This window comes from Poeciliopsis prolifica, unplaced genomic scaffold (genome assembly GCF_027474105.1).
Source record: "Poeciliopsis prolifica strain line A6 unplaced genomic scaffold, Auburn_PproV2 SCAFFOLD168, whole genome shotgun sequence".
Taxonomy (NCBI): Eukaryota; Metazoa; Chordata; class Actinopteri; order Cyprinodontiformes; family Poeciliidae; genus Poeciliopsis; species Poeciliopsis prolifica.
The window spans coordinates 204508-222500 of record NW_026562543.1 but is presented as its reverse complement, the minus strand read 5'-3'; the positions used below and the strand labels follow the sequence as shown (position 1 = coordinate 222500).

Genomic DNA, 17993 nt, shown 5'->3' with positions numbered 1-17993 from the left:
TCACTGGTTCTGTCTGGTTCTAACTGGTTCTGTCTGGTTCTAACTGGTTCTGACTGGTTCTAACTGGTTCTGTCTGGTTCTAACTAGTTCTAACTGGTTCTGACTGGTTCTGTCTGGTTCTAACTGGTTCTGTCTGGTTCTAACTGGTTCTGTCTGGTTCTGTCTGGTTCTAACTGGTTCTGTCTGGTTCTAACTGGTTCTGTCTGGTTCTAACTGGTTCTGTCTGGTTCTAACTGGTTCTGTCTGGTTCTAACTGGTTCTGACTGGTTCTAACTGGTTCTGTCTGGTTCTGACTGGTTCTAACTGGTTCTGACTGGTTCTAACTGGTTCTGTCTGGTTCTAACTGGTTCGGACTGGTTCTGACTGGTTCTAACTGGTTCTGTCTGGTTCTAACTGGTTCTGACTGGTTCTAAACTGGTTCTGACTGGTTCTAACTGGTTCTGACTAGTTCTAACTGGTTCTATTTGTTTCTGACTGGTTCTCATTGGTTCTGTTTGGTTCTAACTGGTTCTGACTGGTTCTGTCTGGTTATAACTTGTTCTGTCTGGTTCTGTCTGGTTCTAACTGGTTCTGACTGGTTCTGACTGGTTCTAACTGGCTCTGTCTGGTCCTAACTGGTTCGCACTGGTTCTGACTGGTTCTAACTGGTTCTGTCTGGTTCTAACTGGTTCTGACTGGTTCTAACTGGTTCTGTCTGGTTCTAACTGGTTCTGACTAGTTCTAATGGTTCTGACTGGTTCTAACTGGTTCGCACTGGTTCTGACTGGTTCTAACTGGTTCTGTCTGGTTCTAACTGGTTCTGTCTGGTTCTAACTGGTTCTGACTGGTTCTAACTGGTTCTGTCTGGTTCTAACTGGTTCTCACTGGTTCTGTCTGGTTCTGACTGGTTCTGTCTGGTTCTAACTGGTTCTGACTGGTTCTAACTGGTTCTAACTGGTTCTGTCTGGTTCTAACTGGTTCTGACTGGTTCTAACTGGTTCTAACTGGTTCTGTCTGGTTCTAACTGGTTCTGACTGGTTCTGACTGGTTCTAACTGGTTCTGTCTGGTTCTAACTGGTTCTCACTGGTTCTGTCTGGTTCTCACTGGTTCTGTCTGGTTCTAACTGGTTCGCACTGGTTCTGTCTGGTACTAACTGGTTCTGTCTGGTTCTAACTGGTTCTGACTGGTTCTAACTGGTTCTGTCTGGTTCTAACTGGTTCTAACTGGTTCTGACTGGTTCTGTCTGGTTCTAACTGGTTCTGTCTGGTTCTAACTGGTTCTGTCTGGTTCTGTCTGGTTCTAACTGGTTCTGTCTGGTTCTAACTGGTTCTGACTGGTTCTAACTGGTTCTGTCTGGTTCTAACTGGTTCTGTCTGGTTCTAACTGGTTCTGACTGGTTCTAACTGGTTCTGTCTGGTTCTAACTGGTTCTGACTGGTTCTAACTGGTTCTGACTGGTTCTAACTGGTTCTGTCTGGTTCTAACTGGTTCTCACTGGTTCTGTCTGGTTCTGACTGGTTCTGTCTGGTTCTAACTGGTTCTGACTGGTTCTAACTGGTTCTAACTGGTTCTGTCTGGTTCTAACTGGTTCTGACTGGTTCTAACTGGTTCTAACTGGTTCTGTCTGGTTCTAACTGGTTCTGACTGGTTCTGACTGGTTCTAACTGGTTCTGTCTGGTTCTAACTGGTTCTCACTGGTTCTGTCTGGTTCTCACTGGTTCTGTCTGGTTCTAACTGGTTCGCACTGGTTCTGTCTGGTACTAACTGGTTCTGTCTGGTTCTAACTGGTTCTGTCTGGTTCTAACAGGTTCTAACTCTGACTGGTTCTGTCTGGTTCTAACTGGTTCTGTCTGGTTATAATTGGTTCTGTCTGGTTCTGTCTGGTTCTAACTGGTTCTGTCTGGTTCTAACTGGTTCTGACTGGTTCTAACTGGTTCTGTCTGGTTCTAACTGGTTCTGTCTGGTTCTAACTGGTTCTGTCTGGTTCTAACTGGTTCTGTCTGGTTCTAACTGGTTCTGACTGGTTCTAACTGGTTCTGACTGGTTCTAACTGGTTCTGTCTGGATCTAACTGGTTCTGTGAACTTCAGCTGCTTCCTGTTTAACAGAAATCTTCAGGTTTTCTTTGCCGTTTCTTCTTCACCTCTAAATGATCCCTCGTTCTAAATTTACTTGTCTTTTAATCAGCCGGACTTCTGCCGTTCGCTGGGCTTTTCATTTATCTGTCCTGCCTCCGGTCCGGTCCGGTCCGGCCTCTTTCTTTAATTAAGCGGGTAATAAATAACAGCCTGCATCTGCAGCTCTTAATGCGATTGGTTCAATCAATTAAATGGAGGCGGAGTGTAAACGTGGTCTGGGCCAGCCAGAACAACGTGATGAGAATAAACTCTCCATGGCTCCCAGTCTCTGTGCTGAACTGGTTTTCTGTTAAACTGGAACGACATTCAGGAAAATCTTGGTTCTTCCTGATCCAGTTTTTCTCATTTTCGTTCCCTAATCTGCTGATTTTGGTCAATAAATCTTCTGCTGCTTGTTTCTGCATTAAGATGTGAAGGAAAAGTTAAATTCCTCTTTGTCTTTGCTCTCCTCCTTTCATTTCATTATCATATTTATTACTGATCACGCTTTCACTCTGCCAGCATTCCCTGCGTTGGTTTAATCCCAGTCAATCATCTGGAGGTTTTACCGAACACAAGATCTGATTTTACCAGATGAACATGAACCTCTGACTGACCTTCAGCCAGAGGAAGCAGGTTAAAGGTCAGAGGTGACCAGGTCCATGTCTGGTGGACTGATGGATGGACTTCCTGTCTGTCCTCAGGACCTGGCGGCGCTGGTCGCCAACGGCACGGTGACCAGCAAACCTCCGGTCACTCTGCGGCTCGTCATCCCGGCCAGCCAGTGCGGCTCGCTCATCGGCAAAGGAGGGTCAAAGATCAAGGAGATCAGAGAGGTGAGTCTGGACCAATCAGAGGAAGGCTTATGTCAGGAGGAACAAGTCAGACAAACAGGATCACAGCGCCACCTGGTGGTCTAGGATGGGATATTCAGAAATATTGACAAAGGCTCCATTGGTGCCAAGTTCTAGCCAGATGAATCATGTTGTGTGTGTGTGTGTGTGTGTGTGTGTGTGTGGTGTGTGTGTGTGTAGACAACAGGTGCGCAGGTCCAGGTGGCCGGTGACCTTCTGCCCAACTCCACGGAGAGGGAGGTGACGATATCCGGAGGGCATGACGCCATCATCCAGTGTGTGAAGCTGATCTGCACGGTGATCCTGGAGGTACGTTTCCATCCTGATTCAGGGCTTGACTGCTGGACAAGGTAGGGTACAGCTAACCCTACCTGAATGTGAAAGTCCAAACCTGTGCAGGTTGGAGACTCTCAGACATTTTGTGCTCCAGGCTGGTTTTTCATCCTTCACTTCCTGTTTATTATTATTATTTCTACAAACCAGTGGGATGGAAACCGACTGAATCATTTTTTTATGACATTTGAAAGATTGCTCAAAGTTCACATGACAACTGGAGGAAATATGACTTATTATTTTCAAATTTTTAAATTTTCCAAATGAATGATTTGAGGAATGTGTTCTTGTCTGCAGTTGGATTCTGGCTGTTAATTCGGTTCATGTTTGTTTTCAAAACTCTCTAATGAACATTAAGAAATTCACAGACCTTATTTCTTTAGATCCTGGTGATTCATTCAGTCGCCAGGATTCAAGTACGTCTGGTTTTCATGCTTCAGAAGAGGAGAACTTCAGGACGTAGAAGCTGCTGGCGGGTGCTGCCACCGGGCAGAGCTTGCTCTATTTATTTTAAAGCCAGAAAACAGACTCAGCATGAAGAAACAGCAGTCATAAACCTGGAAGAGCAAAAGGTTTTTCAGTCTGGATCAGCTGAGATCCGAGAAATGTGATGAGTTTGAATGGTTTCGTTTCCCTCTGAGCTTCGATGCTGCAGATGTTGCAGGTGAAACGTGTGTTCTGCTGGAGAAGAGTCAGCCGGCCGCTTTGTGTGTCTCTGCTGTTTGCTGCCGAGCAGGTCAGCTCGGTGGCTTTTTGTGGTCAAAAATAACACAGTGAGGGAGCAGAAACCTGGGAGCTGACAGCCGAGCGCCGAGCTGCAGCTCATTACAACGCAGCTGCAGGGGAAAACGCCGAAACTCTGAGCTTCACCTCACAGCTTCAACTCACAGCTTTCAGCTGGAAACAGGGAAAGTGTCCGGGAAGCTCATTGGTATTCCCCAGCGTCGGAATCTGGGAGGAGAGACGGAAGGAAAACGCTGAGCTCAGCTGGATTTGATTCTTCCTAAAAGCCGTTGCTGCTTTCATCCCTTCAGTTCTCCCTCAGATACGGAATGTTATCGCTGCCATTTTCAGCCCAGCAACGAACATTTTAATGTCATTTATTGGTTTGAAGGGTTAAGCAAGTAAAGAAAATTTACGGAAGCCCTTTACTGCCAGAGCTTAGAATTACATTCAGGAGCAGAGCTCAACAAAAAACATTCTGATTTTAACAACATTTTGAAAACTTATTATAATGAGACTTATAACTCATTAAAGCCAAAACATTTTCTTTTAAATAATTAAGGTTTAACAACAATTGAATATAGTCTGGAAGAAATGGGGTGAGAAACGGAAAGTTTTAATGAGTAGTCGTGCCTTTAAACAAGAATCTCATTATAACAACAAACTCCTCATTTTAACAAGTTTTGCATCTATAACATAAAAGTTTCTTGTTTTAACAAGATTCTTCTCATGAGTTCATGTCTGAGTTCTGCAGTTAAATGCTTCCATAGAATTCAGCGTCAATTATGATTTTTGTTCTCCGGTCTAAAGACAGCAAAAATAACAAGAATTTATTATTCTTGATTTTTCCTTCTGTTGATTCTGAATAAACTGAAATCACTTTTTTATTATTATCAATATTCATTTATTCTTGGATTTCTGGCTGAAACAGGTTTTAAGATAATTCTGAGATTTTAAAAGCAGTAAACTGATTTTTAAGATGCATTTTCTCCATTAAAAACAAGAAGAAGCTGAAAATTATTAATCTGCCTTCAGATTTTTTATCTGAGAGAAAAACTGCAGATTACAGAAAAAACAAACAGGAATATTTTATTTTCAGCTAAAACATCAAGAATCAGATAAAAGGATAAAAACAGCAGAAATCATCACATAAAGAGGAAACATGTTGAGATGACAAGTTGTGAGCAGATGAAGATGATTTTATGGATCATCTGCAGTGGATCTTGGTTCAGAGCTGATTTAAAGGAGCGGCGGTTCTGGACGGTTTGTTGCACATCTGAGGAACTAAATTTTGCCTCTTCTTCTTTATTTTAGCCATTGACTGAAATTTGTTTTTAAAATGCAAAGTTTAGTATATAAATGTGCAGAGTCTGCAGGTCTTTAGATGTTTTCATTTTTATGCCGTCTTTAATAACTGCATTTCTGTTGAAATGTTTCCCGGACTGTACCATAACTTACTCTTTATTATTTTATTTTATTTTGTGTGATTTCCTGTCACTTTGTTGTTGTTGCAGGAAAATAAAGACATTTCTATTTCTATATATTGTGTTTTAACAATATTTACTTCACAAACTCATCACATCTTATTAGCTCTGAATCAAAGCGTTTATTTATGCCGTTTGTCAAAAGGTTTGACTGAAGCTGGTGAATCTCCTCAGAGGTTTGGATGCGATTTGTTGTTTGGTCGAAGCTGCCAGCAGGGAAGTCTTTGTCATTGTTGACGTGAACAGAATCACCGATTGATACCAAGACATTTGTTTTAGACTCTAAACAGGAAGGACACGTAAAAACCCTCAGCTTCACTCAAACCTTAAAGTGTGAACGGTTTGCAAAGCCAAACTCTCAGTGTCATGAAATAGGAGAACCAATAAAGAGTTGCTTTAAATGAAATACTAAAACACACTTTGCTGTGAAACTCCTGTATCTGCTGAATGTTCCAACCAGCTCTGCTCACATTAAGGAGCTTTAACAGTGCCATAAATCCTGCTTTGGAGGCTGGTTCAGGTCTGGCTCTGAAACGTTAAATACTCAGTTTGTTCTGATGGATGATTCATAATTCAGCTGCAGTTCTACCATCCAGCCACTAATTAACTGTAATTTAACTAGAACCAATGAGATCTGGATGGATTTAGATCATTAAGGGATTTAATCTGAGAAGGATTCCTACAGGAAGCCGATGAACAAAAACCTTGAAGTCTGAAACTGAAAGTTCTTTTTGTGTTGTTTGAGATGAAAGCATTCTCTCAAAGTAGCAAAATATGAAACGATACACTCCTTCCACTGGTTAAACATTTCATTAGGTATTGATTATTGCTCTGCAAGGTATTAGAAACTGCTTGACTTTTGTCCCGTCAGGCTTTCCATACAACCCTAACCGTCAGAGTCAAAGTTCATCCTGATTCAGTCGATGAATCGCTTTATGATGGGTTATTATGACGCTTTGCAGCTGCCAGATGTTTATCAGATCTTCCATCAGACAGAGAAAATAAAGTTAATTCAGCTGATCGAGTCTTTTTTAAATCTTTTTGGAGAATGGCGCTGTGTCGACGTTGGAAGTGGTGATGTGGATATTTAACCCGCCGGAGCTGAGCTGCAGCTCCGGTTCTGCTCCGATCCAGATCCTCAGCCTGCAGGCCAGAAAGGAAAGAAATGAATCTGAGCCAAACAGAAGCAGGGAGCAGGAGGAGCTTCTGGTGTTTTTCTAACCAAACTGGGTCACAAGCAGCAAAATCTGCAGAAACAAACATTTAATACTGAAGCTTAGATAGAAACTGATGTTTCTACTTGTTTCTCTCTGCAGTCTCCACCGAAAGGAGCAACCATTCCATACCGGCCTAGTCCAAGTCCAGGAACGGTGCTGCTGGCAGGAAACCAGGTCAGGATGAAAACTGGGCTTTTTCTGTTTTCTGCTTCTGGATCAAACATGTTCAGTGAACTATCAGATGAATTCAGGAATCTGCAGAAAACATTAAATTATTAAATGCTTCACCACCTTTTTAATTTATTTACTGGTTTATTTCTTCAGGGTGTAAAATCAAAACATTTTGACTGATGATTTGCATTTCATTTAATTTTTGTTTCCTCTGGATCTCAGGCCCGGTTCTGATCCATGATTTCTAGTGAAGGCTCTTTAAATCAACTCTAAATATTTAGTTCAGATTATTTCCTTTTATCCAGTTTGGTCCAAATTCAGTCAAACTTATTCCAGTACAACCATTAATGTCATCATATGAAATATGATAAAATATGGAACAATCACATTTTGAATATCGGATGGAGTCAGAAAAACATCTGAGGAAAATCACTGACTTGAGTTGCTTTGGCAGGAAGAAATCATCTTCAGCGTCTTTAAATATGACAGTAAATAACATTTAATTATGAATATTAACCAAGAAGAAACTCTCTGCTTCTTCAGAGAGTTTATAAAATATTGTTTTACATTTTTATTAAAGCTGTGGAAACTGTTTAATATGCAACAGACAATCTGTAAAAAATATTTCCTCTTTGAGCTTTTCACAGATTATCTGTCTCATTTTTTAATGTTTCCACATGGAAACTGTTTTATTAAAAATGTAACAACATATTTTATAAACGTTACAGACTGAAAGATTCAGAAAAACAGGAAATCAATTTGAATATCAAAGCTTAGAAACCAAATGAATCATTTTCAGATTGAAATATCTGAGAATAAAAAGCAGAATGAATGTTGATGAGATTTTATTTATTTCACATTTTCCTCATTTCTACTGAGGAGTTTTTAAATCCAACTTTTTGTTCGGTTCTGAAACATGAATTCCTTGACTTTGGGCCGTCTGAGCGTCTCAGAGAAAGTTGCGTGTGAAGCTGAAAGTTTCTGAAGTTCTTCTTTGACCTGAAATCGGCTCCGACGGGTCGGCAGGAACTCGAGTCAGGTTCTGACCTCTAACTGCAGCGCTAGTTCTGTTCTGTCCCGGTTCTAGGTGTTCGAGGCTTCGGACTTTGGATCTCACCCGCTGTTCTCCGTGGCTCAGGGTGGACTGGACCTGCAGCAGGTGAGTCATCAGAGCCCAGCGGCCGACCTTTGACCCGAACACGGATCTTTTCTGGTTGGTTAAATAAACCATGAAATAAAAGTTTTAAATGAAACAGTCTATGAAACCATATTAACTTCAGTTTAATTTGGATTTATTCCGTTTTTTTATGCCGTTGATTCCCAGTTAATGTCGCCTGATTCAGACGGATCCAAACTCGGTTCCATCAGGAAACCCAGCAGAGGGTCGTTAATTTCCCCTCACAATGAGCAAGCATGTGGCGACAGCAGAGAGGAAAAACGTCCCTTTTACAAGAAGAAAACTCCAGCAGAACCAGAACCAGCAGACAGAACATTAGAAAAGGAGCTGAATTCTTTACTCATTTACATCTTTCCATGTATTTCTGTTATTTTTATTAAAAATGCTTCAGTGATTAAATAAGAAAAAAATCTGCAGAATCTACCAATTTCTTTGTGCAATTAGTGTCAAAATAATAGCATAAAAAGCTAGAAATAAACGTTTGGTTCCAGTTAATTTCCATCTGGAACCTCAGTTCATTTTTCTGTTTTGTCTTGAAGTTCTGCAGAACCGAACCGTCAGATGTTCGGTCCGAGGTTCAGATCTCATCTTCCTCCTGCAGAAACGATCTGAAGCTTTTCTGCTGCCTTCATTAAAGATGCACGCCTTATTCTTCCTTCTCCTCCTCTTCCTCCTCCTCCTCCTCTTCCTCCTCTTCCCCCTTTTCCTCCTCTTCCTTTTTGTCCTCCTCTTGCTCCTCCTCCTCCTGCTCTTCCTCCTCTTCCTCCTCCTCATCCTCCTCTTCCTCCTCCTCCCTCGCTCTTCGTCGGCCATCTTTGAAACGGTTTGTTGATGTGAGAGCAGGCTGCGTTCGAACTGAGCGCGCTCCAAAACGTTACCTGGAATGATGATTTATGATGAGCTGAATCATCATCATTAAAACTCCTGGTTCTGCTGCTCCAGACGGGCCTTTGGATCAGAACCAACACTTAACTTTCATTTCTTTAGTAATGATTAATTCATGATGAATCGTCTTTCTTTTTCTGATGATTAATGTCCTCAGAACCACTCTGCCAATCCGGATCAGAACCAGAACCAACCCAGCTGTGGATCAGCTGCGGTTCTGATCTCACCTCATCTCAGAACAGAACCCGGTTCAGGTTTCTGAAGTCACACCTTCTTTCCCTCAGATTGGTTCTGATCCAGTTCATCCTCCTACTCACAACTTGAACGAATGGAAGGCCGTAAACGCGGCGCTGCAGCGCCACCTGCAGGTGGAGAACAGACCCGCTCCCACTGATGAGATCACTCCATCAGAATCAGAACCGGATCCGGAGTTCTGATGTCAGAGGCAAACTGAAGGTCCAGTTACTCGAAACAGTCCAGTACCGGACATGGAGAGGACAGCTGGACAGATTCCTGCGACAGTTCTGAATGCAGCAGCCGCATTTAGCCTCACAGCGAGTGTGTGTGTGTGTGTGTGTGTGTGTGTGTGTGTGTGTGTGTGTGTGTGTGTGTGTGTGTGTGTATGTGTGTGTGTGTGTGTGTGTGTATGTGTGTGTGTGTGTGTGTATGTGTGTGTGTGTGTGTGTATGTGTGTGTGTGTCTGTGTGTGTGTGTGTGTGTGTGTGTCTGTGTGTGTGTGTGTGGGGCCGGTTGTCAGTGAAAACAACAGTAACTGGATCTAATTGCGGCCCAGCAGCAGGAAGGTGTCGGGTCGGCGCCGGTGGAGGAGGAAACTGCAGCAGAAATATTCTGAAATGTTTCTGGACCGGTTCTGGATTCTTCTGGGTTTTATTCACATCATTCTGCATTTTTCAGCTCGGATGTGAAAATCATTCTGTGACAAAAACTTTGAGTAAAAAAATATTGGAAGGAAATATTTTTTTATAAAAGACAAAAAAAAAAAATATGGAAGACTGCTCCTGTCAAAATTAATAATTTAACATCACACTTCACAAGAGTAAATTTTTCATTTTGTTATCAAGCAATTTATTTATTTATTTCTACAGTTATTGCTAATTTTGACAGACTTTGCCCTCCATACAAGAAATCAGTCACGCTGTATATAAAGTGTTGCCACTTTTAGTTTTTTTTCCTCCAGTGCTTCATATGCCTCACTGGTTTCAGAGCTGCTTCTTTACTGGTTCCAGTAAAACCAGCTCAGCCACTTCCTCTGCTGTAATCTGGGTTTCTGTCGCTGGAAAGGTGGACATGGTGAGGAGACTCCGCCCTCCCTGCTGTGGATGGCGGAGTCTCCTTGTAGAGGGCGGAGTCTCTTTAGAGGGCGGAGTCTTTTTAGAGGGCGGAGTCTCTCTTTAGAGGGCGGAGTCTCCCTTTAGAGGGCGGAGTCTCCCTTTAGAGGCCTTAGCCTCTCTTAGAGGGCGGAGTCTCCCTTTAGGGGGCGGAGTCTCTCTTTAGAGGGCGGAGTCTCCTTGTAGAGGGCGGAGTCTCTTTAGAGGCCGGAGTCTCTCTTTAGAGGGCGGAGTCTCCCTTTAGACGGCGGAGTCTCCCTTTAGACGGCGGAGTCTCCCTTTAGACGGCGGAGTCTCCCTTTAGACGGCGGAGTCTCCCTTTAGACGGCGGAGTCTCCCTTTAGACGGCGGAGTCTCTCTTTAGAGGGCGGAGTCTCCCTTTAGAGGGCGGAGTCTCTCCTTAGAGGGAGGAGTCTCTCCTTAGAGGGCGGAGTCTCCCTTTAGAGGGCGGAGTCTCTCCTTAGAGGGCGGAGTCTCTTTAGAGGGCGGAGTCTCTCTTTAGAGGGCGGAGTCTCCCTTTAGAGGCCTTAGCCTCTCTTTAGAGGGCGGAGTTTCCCTTTAGAGGGCGGAGTTTCCCTTTAGAGGGCGGAGTCTCCCTTTAGATGGCGGAGTCTCCCTTTAGAGGGCGGAGTCTCCCTTTAGACGGCGGAGTCTCCCTTTAGAGGGCGGAGTCTCTCCTTAGAGGGCGGAGTCTCTCCTTAGAGGGCGGAGTCTCCCTTTAGAGGGCGGAGTCTCTCCTTACAGGGCGGAGTCTCCCTTTAGAGGGCGGAGTCTCTCCTTACAGGGCGGAGTCTCCCTTTAGAGGGCGGAGTCTCCCTTTCGAGGGCGGAGTCTCCCTTTAGAGGGCGGAGTCTCTCCTTAGAGGGCGGAGTCTCCCTTTAGAGGGTGGAGTCTCGCTTTTATAGGGCGCAGAGGTCAAACTGATAATCTCTGCTTTGTGTTCCTTCTGTTTCAGACGTACGCGGTTCAGAGCCACTACAGCATTCCACATTCGGAGGTAAAACCAGTTTCTGGCAGCGATTTCCGCTCAGCTCCATCGTCTCACGGCTTCTACTCTCCGTTTGTCTGTCAGTTGGTGAAGCTGCAGCAACTGTCCATGCAGCAGCAGGGCCTGGCGTCCATCAGCCAGGCCGCCTCCGTCCTGCCCGGTACGTACAGGGACAGAACTGTTCTGCAACCGCTGCTTCTTTTCCCTCACAGTTAAAACTGTCAACAGGTGGCGCTAAAGTTAACATTCCTTATGGAGAAACAAAAATGGAACCTGAATAACATGAACAGGTGAAAATCTGATGGAGTTAAAAATGGAGTTAAAAATCCACACTGAAAATCCACAAACATTTTAGAACAAACCAGGTTTTATTTGGGATTAAGGAACATTTTCCTCTCTCTCTGTTGTAGAAACTCCGTTTGACTAATTAATAATTGTTCATTCTCATGTTCAGTTTGCTTCAATCTGACTTCAGTCCGTTTGTCTTGAAAGTCCGGTTCAGTTGGTGAGATGTGAATGCTAAGCTAACTCTGGTCCTCCAAACCTCGGTCTGGTTCAGTTTAATGTGAACGCCAAGCGGACCAGAGAGCGCTCCAAAGCAGGAAGTGAACTACAATGCAGGGCATTCTGGGTACATCCAACCAATGCTAACATGCTAGCTAGCATTAGCAGCAGAAATGGCTCCTGGTCTTCAGCCAAAGACTAAAGACCTTGTTTCATCTGCTGAAACAGGAAGTTGCTCTCAGTGTCTTCAGAGGTTTTACTGTCGTTTCCTGAAGTGGTTGTTGGTGCAGCGCCCCCACAGGCCAGGAGGGGAACAGGCTGGTTGGATTCAGAACCACAGCAGCTGGAGATGGAGCAGATGATGGAGTTCTGGTTCCAGTAGAACTGGGTCGACCGGACCATTAGGGGGAAACGTCCAGAGTTCATCTCACTCCTTCCTGTTCCTCTCTGCTCTCTGCGGGAGAATAATTTCAGTGTTGTGTAATCTGCGAATGCTGAATACTAATCTGTGTGTAAGAGCTGTGATCAGAAGCCTCCAGCTGGGCCGACGGGCCGATTGTCGAGCTCCTCTCTCGGCTGAAGGCTTCGGTTTCCGTCCACTTCAGGGAGGATTCACGCTGCTTCTGGGGAACCGAGCTGGAAATCAAACGTGTGACGGAACAAACAGACGATTCATAAATCCATGCAGATGCTCAGCTGCTTCTGAAGCACTGAGGTGTTTGAATAAATGATGAAAGATGCGGATCTGATGATGTTCTGCTGCAGATAAAGAACAGCTCCGACTCACCAAGAGATGAGAAACATTTGGGAGAAAGATGGAAGAAGTCAAAACATGATGAGAGAAACAGGAGAAGAGCAAAAACAACAGCTTTTATCTTCTATTCCAGAAACAAACCTCCATCTGGTCACATGAAATATGATCAGACCTGATCAGAACGTCGGCTGAAAACCAAAGCAAACAGAATAAATGTGGGACGTTGTTCACAGCAGATTCCCAAACTTCAATCAGGTTTCTGAACCCGGTCTGGAGCCGCCATGTTCTGGGTTTTCCTGCTCTGATTCCAGAACCTCTGCAGTTCTGGATGCTTCTCTCTGATCCGTCTCTTTCTGATCCCCAGGAGCCGTGGAAGCAAATTCCCAAACCACGACTCAGGAACTCCTCATTCCCAACGATGTGAGTAAAACCTCCTCCTCTTCCTCCTACTCCTCCTCTTCCTCCTCCTCTTTCCTCTCCTCCTCTTCCTCCTCCTCTTCCTCCTCCTCCTCCTCCTACTCCTCCTCTTCCTCCTCCTCCTCTTCCTCCTCTTCCTCTTCCTCTTCTTCCTCCTCCTCTTCCTCCTCCTTCTCCTCCTCTTCCTCCTCCTCCTCTTCCTCTTCTTCCTCCTCCTCTTCCTCCTCCTTCTCCTCCTCTTCCTCCTCCTCCTCTTCCTCCTCCTCCTCCTCTTCCTCCTCTTCCTCTTCTTCCTCCTCTCCTTCCTCCTCCTTCCTCCTCCTTCTCCTCCTCTTCCTCCTCCTCCTCTTCCTCCTCCTCTTCTTCCTCCTCCTCCTCTTCCTCTTCTTCCTCCTCTCCTTCCTCCTCCTCTTCCTCCTCCTTCTCCTCCTCTTCCTCCTCCTTTTCTTCCTCCTCCTCCTCTTCCTCCTCCTCCTCTTCCTCCTCTTCCTCTTCCTCTTCTTCCTCCTCTTCCTCCTCCTTCTCCTCCTCTTCCTCCTCCTCCTCTTCCTCCTACTCCTCCTTTCCTCCTCCTCCTCTTCCTCCTCTTCCTCTTCCTCTTCTTCCTCCTCTTCCTCCTCCTTCTCCTCCTCTTCCTCCTCCTCCTCTTCCTCCTCCTCCTCCTCCTCCTCCTCTTCCTCTTCTTCCTCCTCCTTCCTCCTCCTCTTCCTCCTCCTTCTCCTCCTCTTCCTCCTCCTCTTCTTCCTCCTCCTCCTCCTTTTCTTCCTCCATAAATGTGAAACGAAACATTTTAAGTTAAATAACATCGCTGGGTAACATCTGGAGGCTGCATGTGATCAGATTCATTGCAGCTTCACTGTCATGTTATATTTAGGGCCAAATGATATAATTGGTCAGTTTATGATTCACCAAATAATTAAACAATTTATTTCTGTCTGAACAACAAAATAACCACAAAGAAATTCCTTCGTTTTGTAAATCCAGTTGCAGAACAACAGAAATCTGTCATTTTATTATTAACTTGAGCTGATCTGAACATTTCTAAGCCTCATCTTCAGACGCTGACATAACTTTGAAACCAGAAGGTTCGGCTCCGTTTTAAAAGTGAGTTTAAATGATCACCTCTGTTTCATTTCTGCCTCTTATTATCTTGAGTCAAAACTCCAGAGGAGGGCAGTTAATCTGCAGACAGACTGCCGTAAACTGGCATGCGTTCCTGCAGATGTGCATAAGCCTGGATGTTTCAGAGGTCATCCTTCCACAGCGTTTTCCCTGAAGGGATAATCTCCACCTTTAAAGGATCGTTTCCTGCAGTGAAACACATCCAACATGCAGACCTGCTCACATGTGAGAAAAATGTCTCCGGTTGAGAGGAACAGGGAGCACAGAGCTCTAAGCTCCCGTGCATGGAAGTGTGTGATAGGTTTGTTTGTGAGTCAGGGCCGAGCAGAGCGGCTTAATGACGTCCTGTAGCTCCCAGTTAGCAGCCCTCCTCCTCTTCCTCCTTCACTAAACCTTCCTAAATTACTGGGGCAGCAGGAAGTCGCCAAAAATAGCCGCAGGCGTCTTCTGCCTCGTCTGCTTTAGGCTGATTTCATCCGAACCTCAGAGGAGAACCAGAACCAGGCTGAAGCCTTTGCTCGGTTTCCCCCTCTGTCTGTGTCACGGCTGGTTCTAGTTAATGCCAGCAGGGGGCGCTGTTGGGTGGAACTGCTTTGGTTTCAGGAGACAGAAACTGTTTCCTGTGTTTTTAATGTTTCTATTAAACCTGACAAAATAGCAAACAAAGTCACAGCAATATCACCATCCAGCTCAAAATGGGATTAATTAATAATTTGTTCAGACAAACTTGCTTATCAAAGTTTAGATATGTTGTTTAGGAAATAATCCCAGAAAGAAAACCTTCCAATTTAAGACAAAAGTATTTTACCTCCTGATGAAAACAGACCTGGTGGAGTGTTTCCTCCCACTGTCTCCACATGCTTCCTCCCCACTGTCTCCACATGCTTCCTCCCCACTGTCTCCACATGCTTCCTCCCCACTGTCTCCACATGCTTCCTCCCTCCTGTCTCCACATGCTTCCTCCCTCCTGTCTCCACATGCTTCCTCCCTACTGTCTCCACATGCTTCCTCCCCACTGTCTCCACATGCTTCCTCCCCACTGTCTCCACATGCTTCCTCCCCACTGTCTCCACATGCTTCCTCCCCACTGTCTCCACATGCTTCCTCCCCACTGTCTCCACATGCTTCCTCCCTACTGTCTCCACATGCTTTCTCCCCACTGTCTCCACATGCTTCCTCCCCACTGTCTCCACATGCTTCCTCCGCACTGTCTCCACATGCTTCCTCCCCACTGTCTCCACATGCTTCCTCCCCACTGTCTCCACATGCTTCCTCCCCACTGTCTCCACATGCTTCCTCCCCACTGTCTCCACATGCTTCCTCCCTACTGTCTCCACATGCTTTCTCCCCACTGTCTCCACATGCTTCCTCCCCACTGTCTCCACATGCTTCCTCCCCACTGTCTCCACATGCTTCCTCCCCACTGTCTCCACATGCTTCCTCCCTCCTGTCTCCACATGCTTCCTCCCTCCTGTCTCCACATGCTTCCTCCCCACTGTCTCCACATGCTTCCTCCCCACTGTCTCCACATGCTTCCTCCCCACTGTCTCCACATGCTTCCTCCCCACTGTCTCCACATGCTTCCTCCCACTGTCTCCACATGCTTCCTCCCTACTGTCTCCACATGCTTTCTCCCCACTGTCTCCACATGCTTCCTCCCCCTGTCTCCACATGCTTCCTCCGCACTGTCTCCACATGCTTCCTCCCCACTGTCTCCACATGCTTCCTCCCCACTGTCTCCACATGCTTCCTCCCCACTGTCTCCACATGCTTCCTCCCCACTGTCTCCACATGCTTCCTCCCTACTGTCTCCACATGCTTTCTCCCCACTGTCTCCACATGCTTCCTCCCCACTGTCTCCACATGCTTCCTCCCCACTGTCTCCACATGCTTCCTCCCCACTGTCTCCACATGCTTCCTCCCCACTGTCTCCACATGCTTCCTCCCCACTGTCTCCACATGCTTCCTCCCTACTGTCTCCACATGCTTCCTCCGCACTGTCTCCACATGCTTCCTCCCTACTGTCTCCACATGCTTCCTCCGCACTGTCTCCACATGCTTCCTCCCCACTGTCTCCACATGCTTCCTCCGCACTGTCTCCACATGCTTCCTCCCCACTGTCTCCACATGCTTCCTCCCCACTGTCTCCACATGCTTCCTCCGCACTGTCTCCACATGCTTCCTCCCCACTGTCTCCACATGCTTCCTCCCCACTGTCTCCACATGCTTCCTCCCTACTGTCTCCACATGCTTCCTCCGCACTGTCTCCACATGCTTCCTCCCCACTGTCTCCACATGCTTCCTCCCCACTGTCTCCACATGCTTCCTCCGCACTGTCTCCACATGCTTCCTCCCCACTGTCTCCACATGCTTCCTCCCCACTGTCTCCACATGCTTCCTCCCCACTGTCTCCACATGCTTCCTCCGCACTGTCTCCACATGCTTCCTCCCCACTGTCTCCACATGCTTCCTCCCCACTGTCTCCACATGCTTCCTCCACTGTCTCCACATGCTTCCTCCGCACTGTCTCCACATGCTTCCTCCGCACTGTCTCCACATGCTTCCTCCCCACTGTCTCCACATGCTTCCTCCCTCCTGTCTCCACATGCTTCCTCCCTCCTGTCTCCACATGCTTCCTCAGTAGGAGGAATTGCTGCATCAGACTGAACCAAGCAACTGAATCTAATCGTGTCGATTTAAATGTCTATGTGATGCGATTCTATTTGTATGTTGTCCAACCAAAGGTTTAGCCACTAATAACTGTTCATACATGCAAAAGGAAATTATTAACACAATTAGTCATTTAGATCCAAATATCAGCCAAACATTTCAGTTATTGTTTGAGAACCTTCAGGTTTTAACACCTTAAAGCTTAAAATAACAATAGATGAACAAATAAATCTGTTTTTGTTTTCAAACAGCAAAACATGGAAGGAATGAAAACAATGTCTCTCTAAAACATACAAATTTATTAACAAAAATAATTTCAGTTTACAGGTAAATACTTTAATCAACAAACTCACTAAGCTACTATCTCTCCACTGAACTGCTGATTAAAGGATCCTGAAAACTAACAAACTACTAAAATAACTAAAGTTAAACCAAAACTGAACAAATAACAAGAGAAACAATAAAATTATGCAATGACTTTATTGTTTTCCTCCATCCCAGTCCAGATTCACTCGAATCCTGTGGATCTTTTTCTGGACTGATAGATCTCTGGGAGCAGCAGGTGGAGATCCTGCTGAGTATTTACTGTCATATGAACCAACAATCCAGACTGTCAGTTTCGCCTCCTCTGGTCAGATTCTGCTAACAAACCTCACTGTCTCCAACATCAACATCCCAGCTGTGGATCCCGGAGTTAAAACCCTGAGAGCCGAGAACGGACCACCAAACGTCCAACCGCTCCGGATTATCAGGCAGCTGCTGCCTCCGTCCTGCTGTCACAACGCTCAGATCTTCAGACAGCAGGAGTTCTGGATTCGCCGTGTTTGGGTCCAGAACCAGAGGAGTGTAGGTCACCATGTCCTTCATGTTGCTCCAGATGTTGAAGGCCAGGTTGCCCAGATGTTTGGCCTGGTCTATCAGAGCTCCTGAGGGCAGCTGTGGATCCTCCAGCAGGGGGCAGCGCTGGACTCTTTCCACTGCAGCCTTGTAGTTGTGCAGGAATGAGACGTCTTCAGCTCTCAGCTCCTCCTCTGTGGCTCTGACTGTGTCTGAAAGAGCTGCTATCTCTCTGCTCAGAGCCTCCATCTTCTCCTCCATCATCTCTTCTGCTCCTCTTCCTCCCTCAGTGCAGCCAGCCTGGCCTCCTCTTCCTCTGCTAGAAACTGATGAAGCTTCTTAAACTGCTCAACAATCTGCCTCTCTGTGTGTCGGGCCTGGACCTTCATGTGTTCTGCTGTCTGATCAAACTC

The 17993-nt window shown here is 45.7% G+C and overlaps 1 protein-coding gene across 3 annotated transcripts in view; it reads left to right on the top strand.

The window, feature by feature from the left end:
• LOC129356364 (poly(rC)-binding protein 4-like) overlaps window positions 1-17993 on the top strand; it is an 88985-nt gene that overhangs the window by 58266 nt on the left and 12726 nt on the right. For 2 of the 3 annotated variants that reach the window (XM_055025959.1, XM_055025957.1), the window contains exons 7-12: window positions 2800-2931; window positions 3130-3258; window positions 6806-6880; window positions 7965-8036; window positions 11244-11436; window positions 12899-12954. In XM_055025959.1, coding sequence (XP_054881934.1) covers window positions 2800-2931; window positions 3130-3258; window positions 6806-6880; window positions 7965-8036; window positions 11244-11436; window positions 12899-12954 — 657 coding nt within the window. The remainder of the gene's footprint in view (window positions 1-2799; window positions 2932-3129; window positions 3259-6805; window positions 6881-7964; window positions 8037-11243; window positions 11437-12898; window positions 12955-17993) is intronic. The other variant, XM_055025958.1, reaches the window with a different exon arrangement.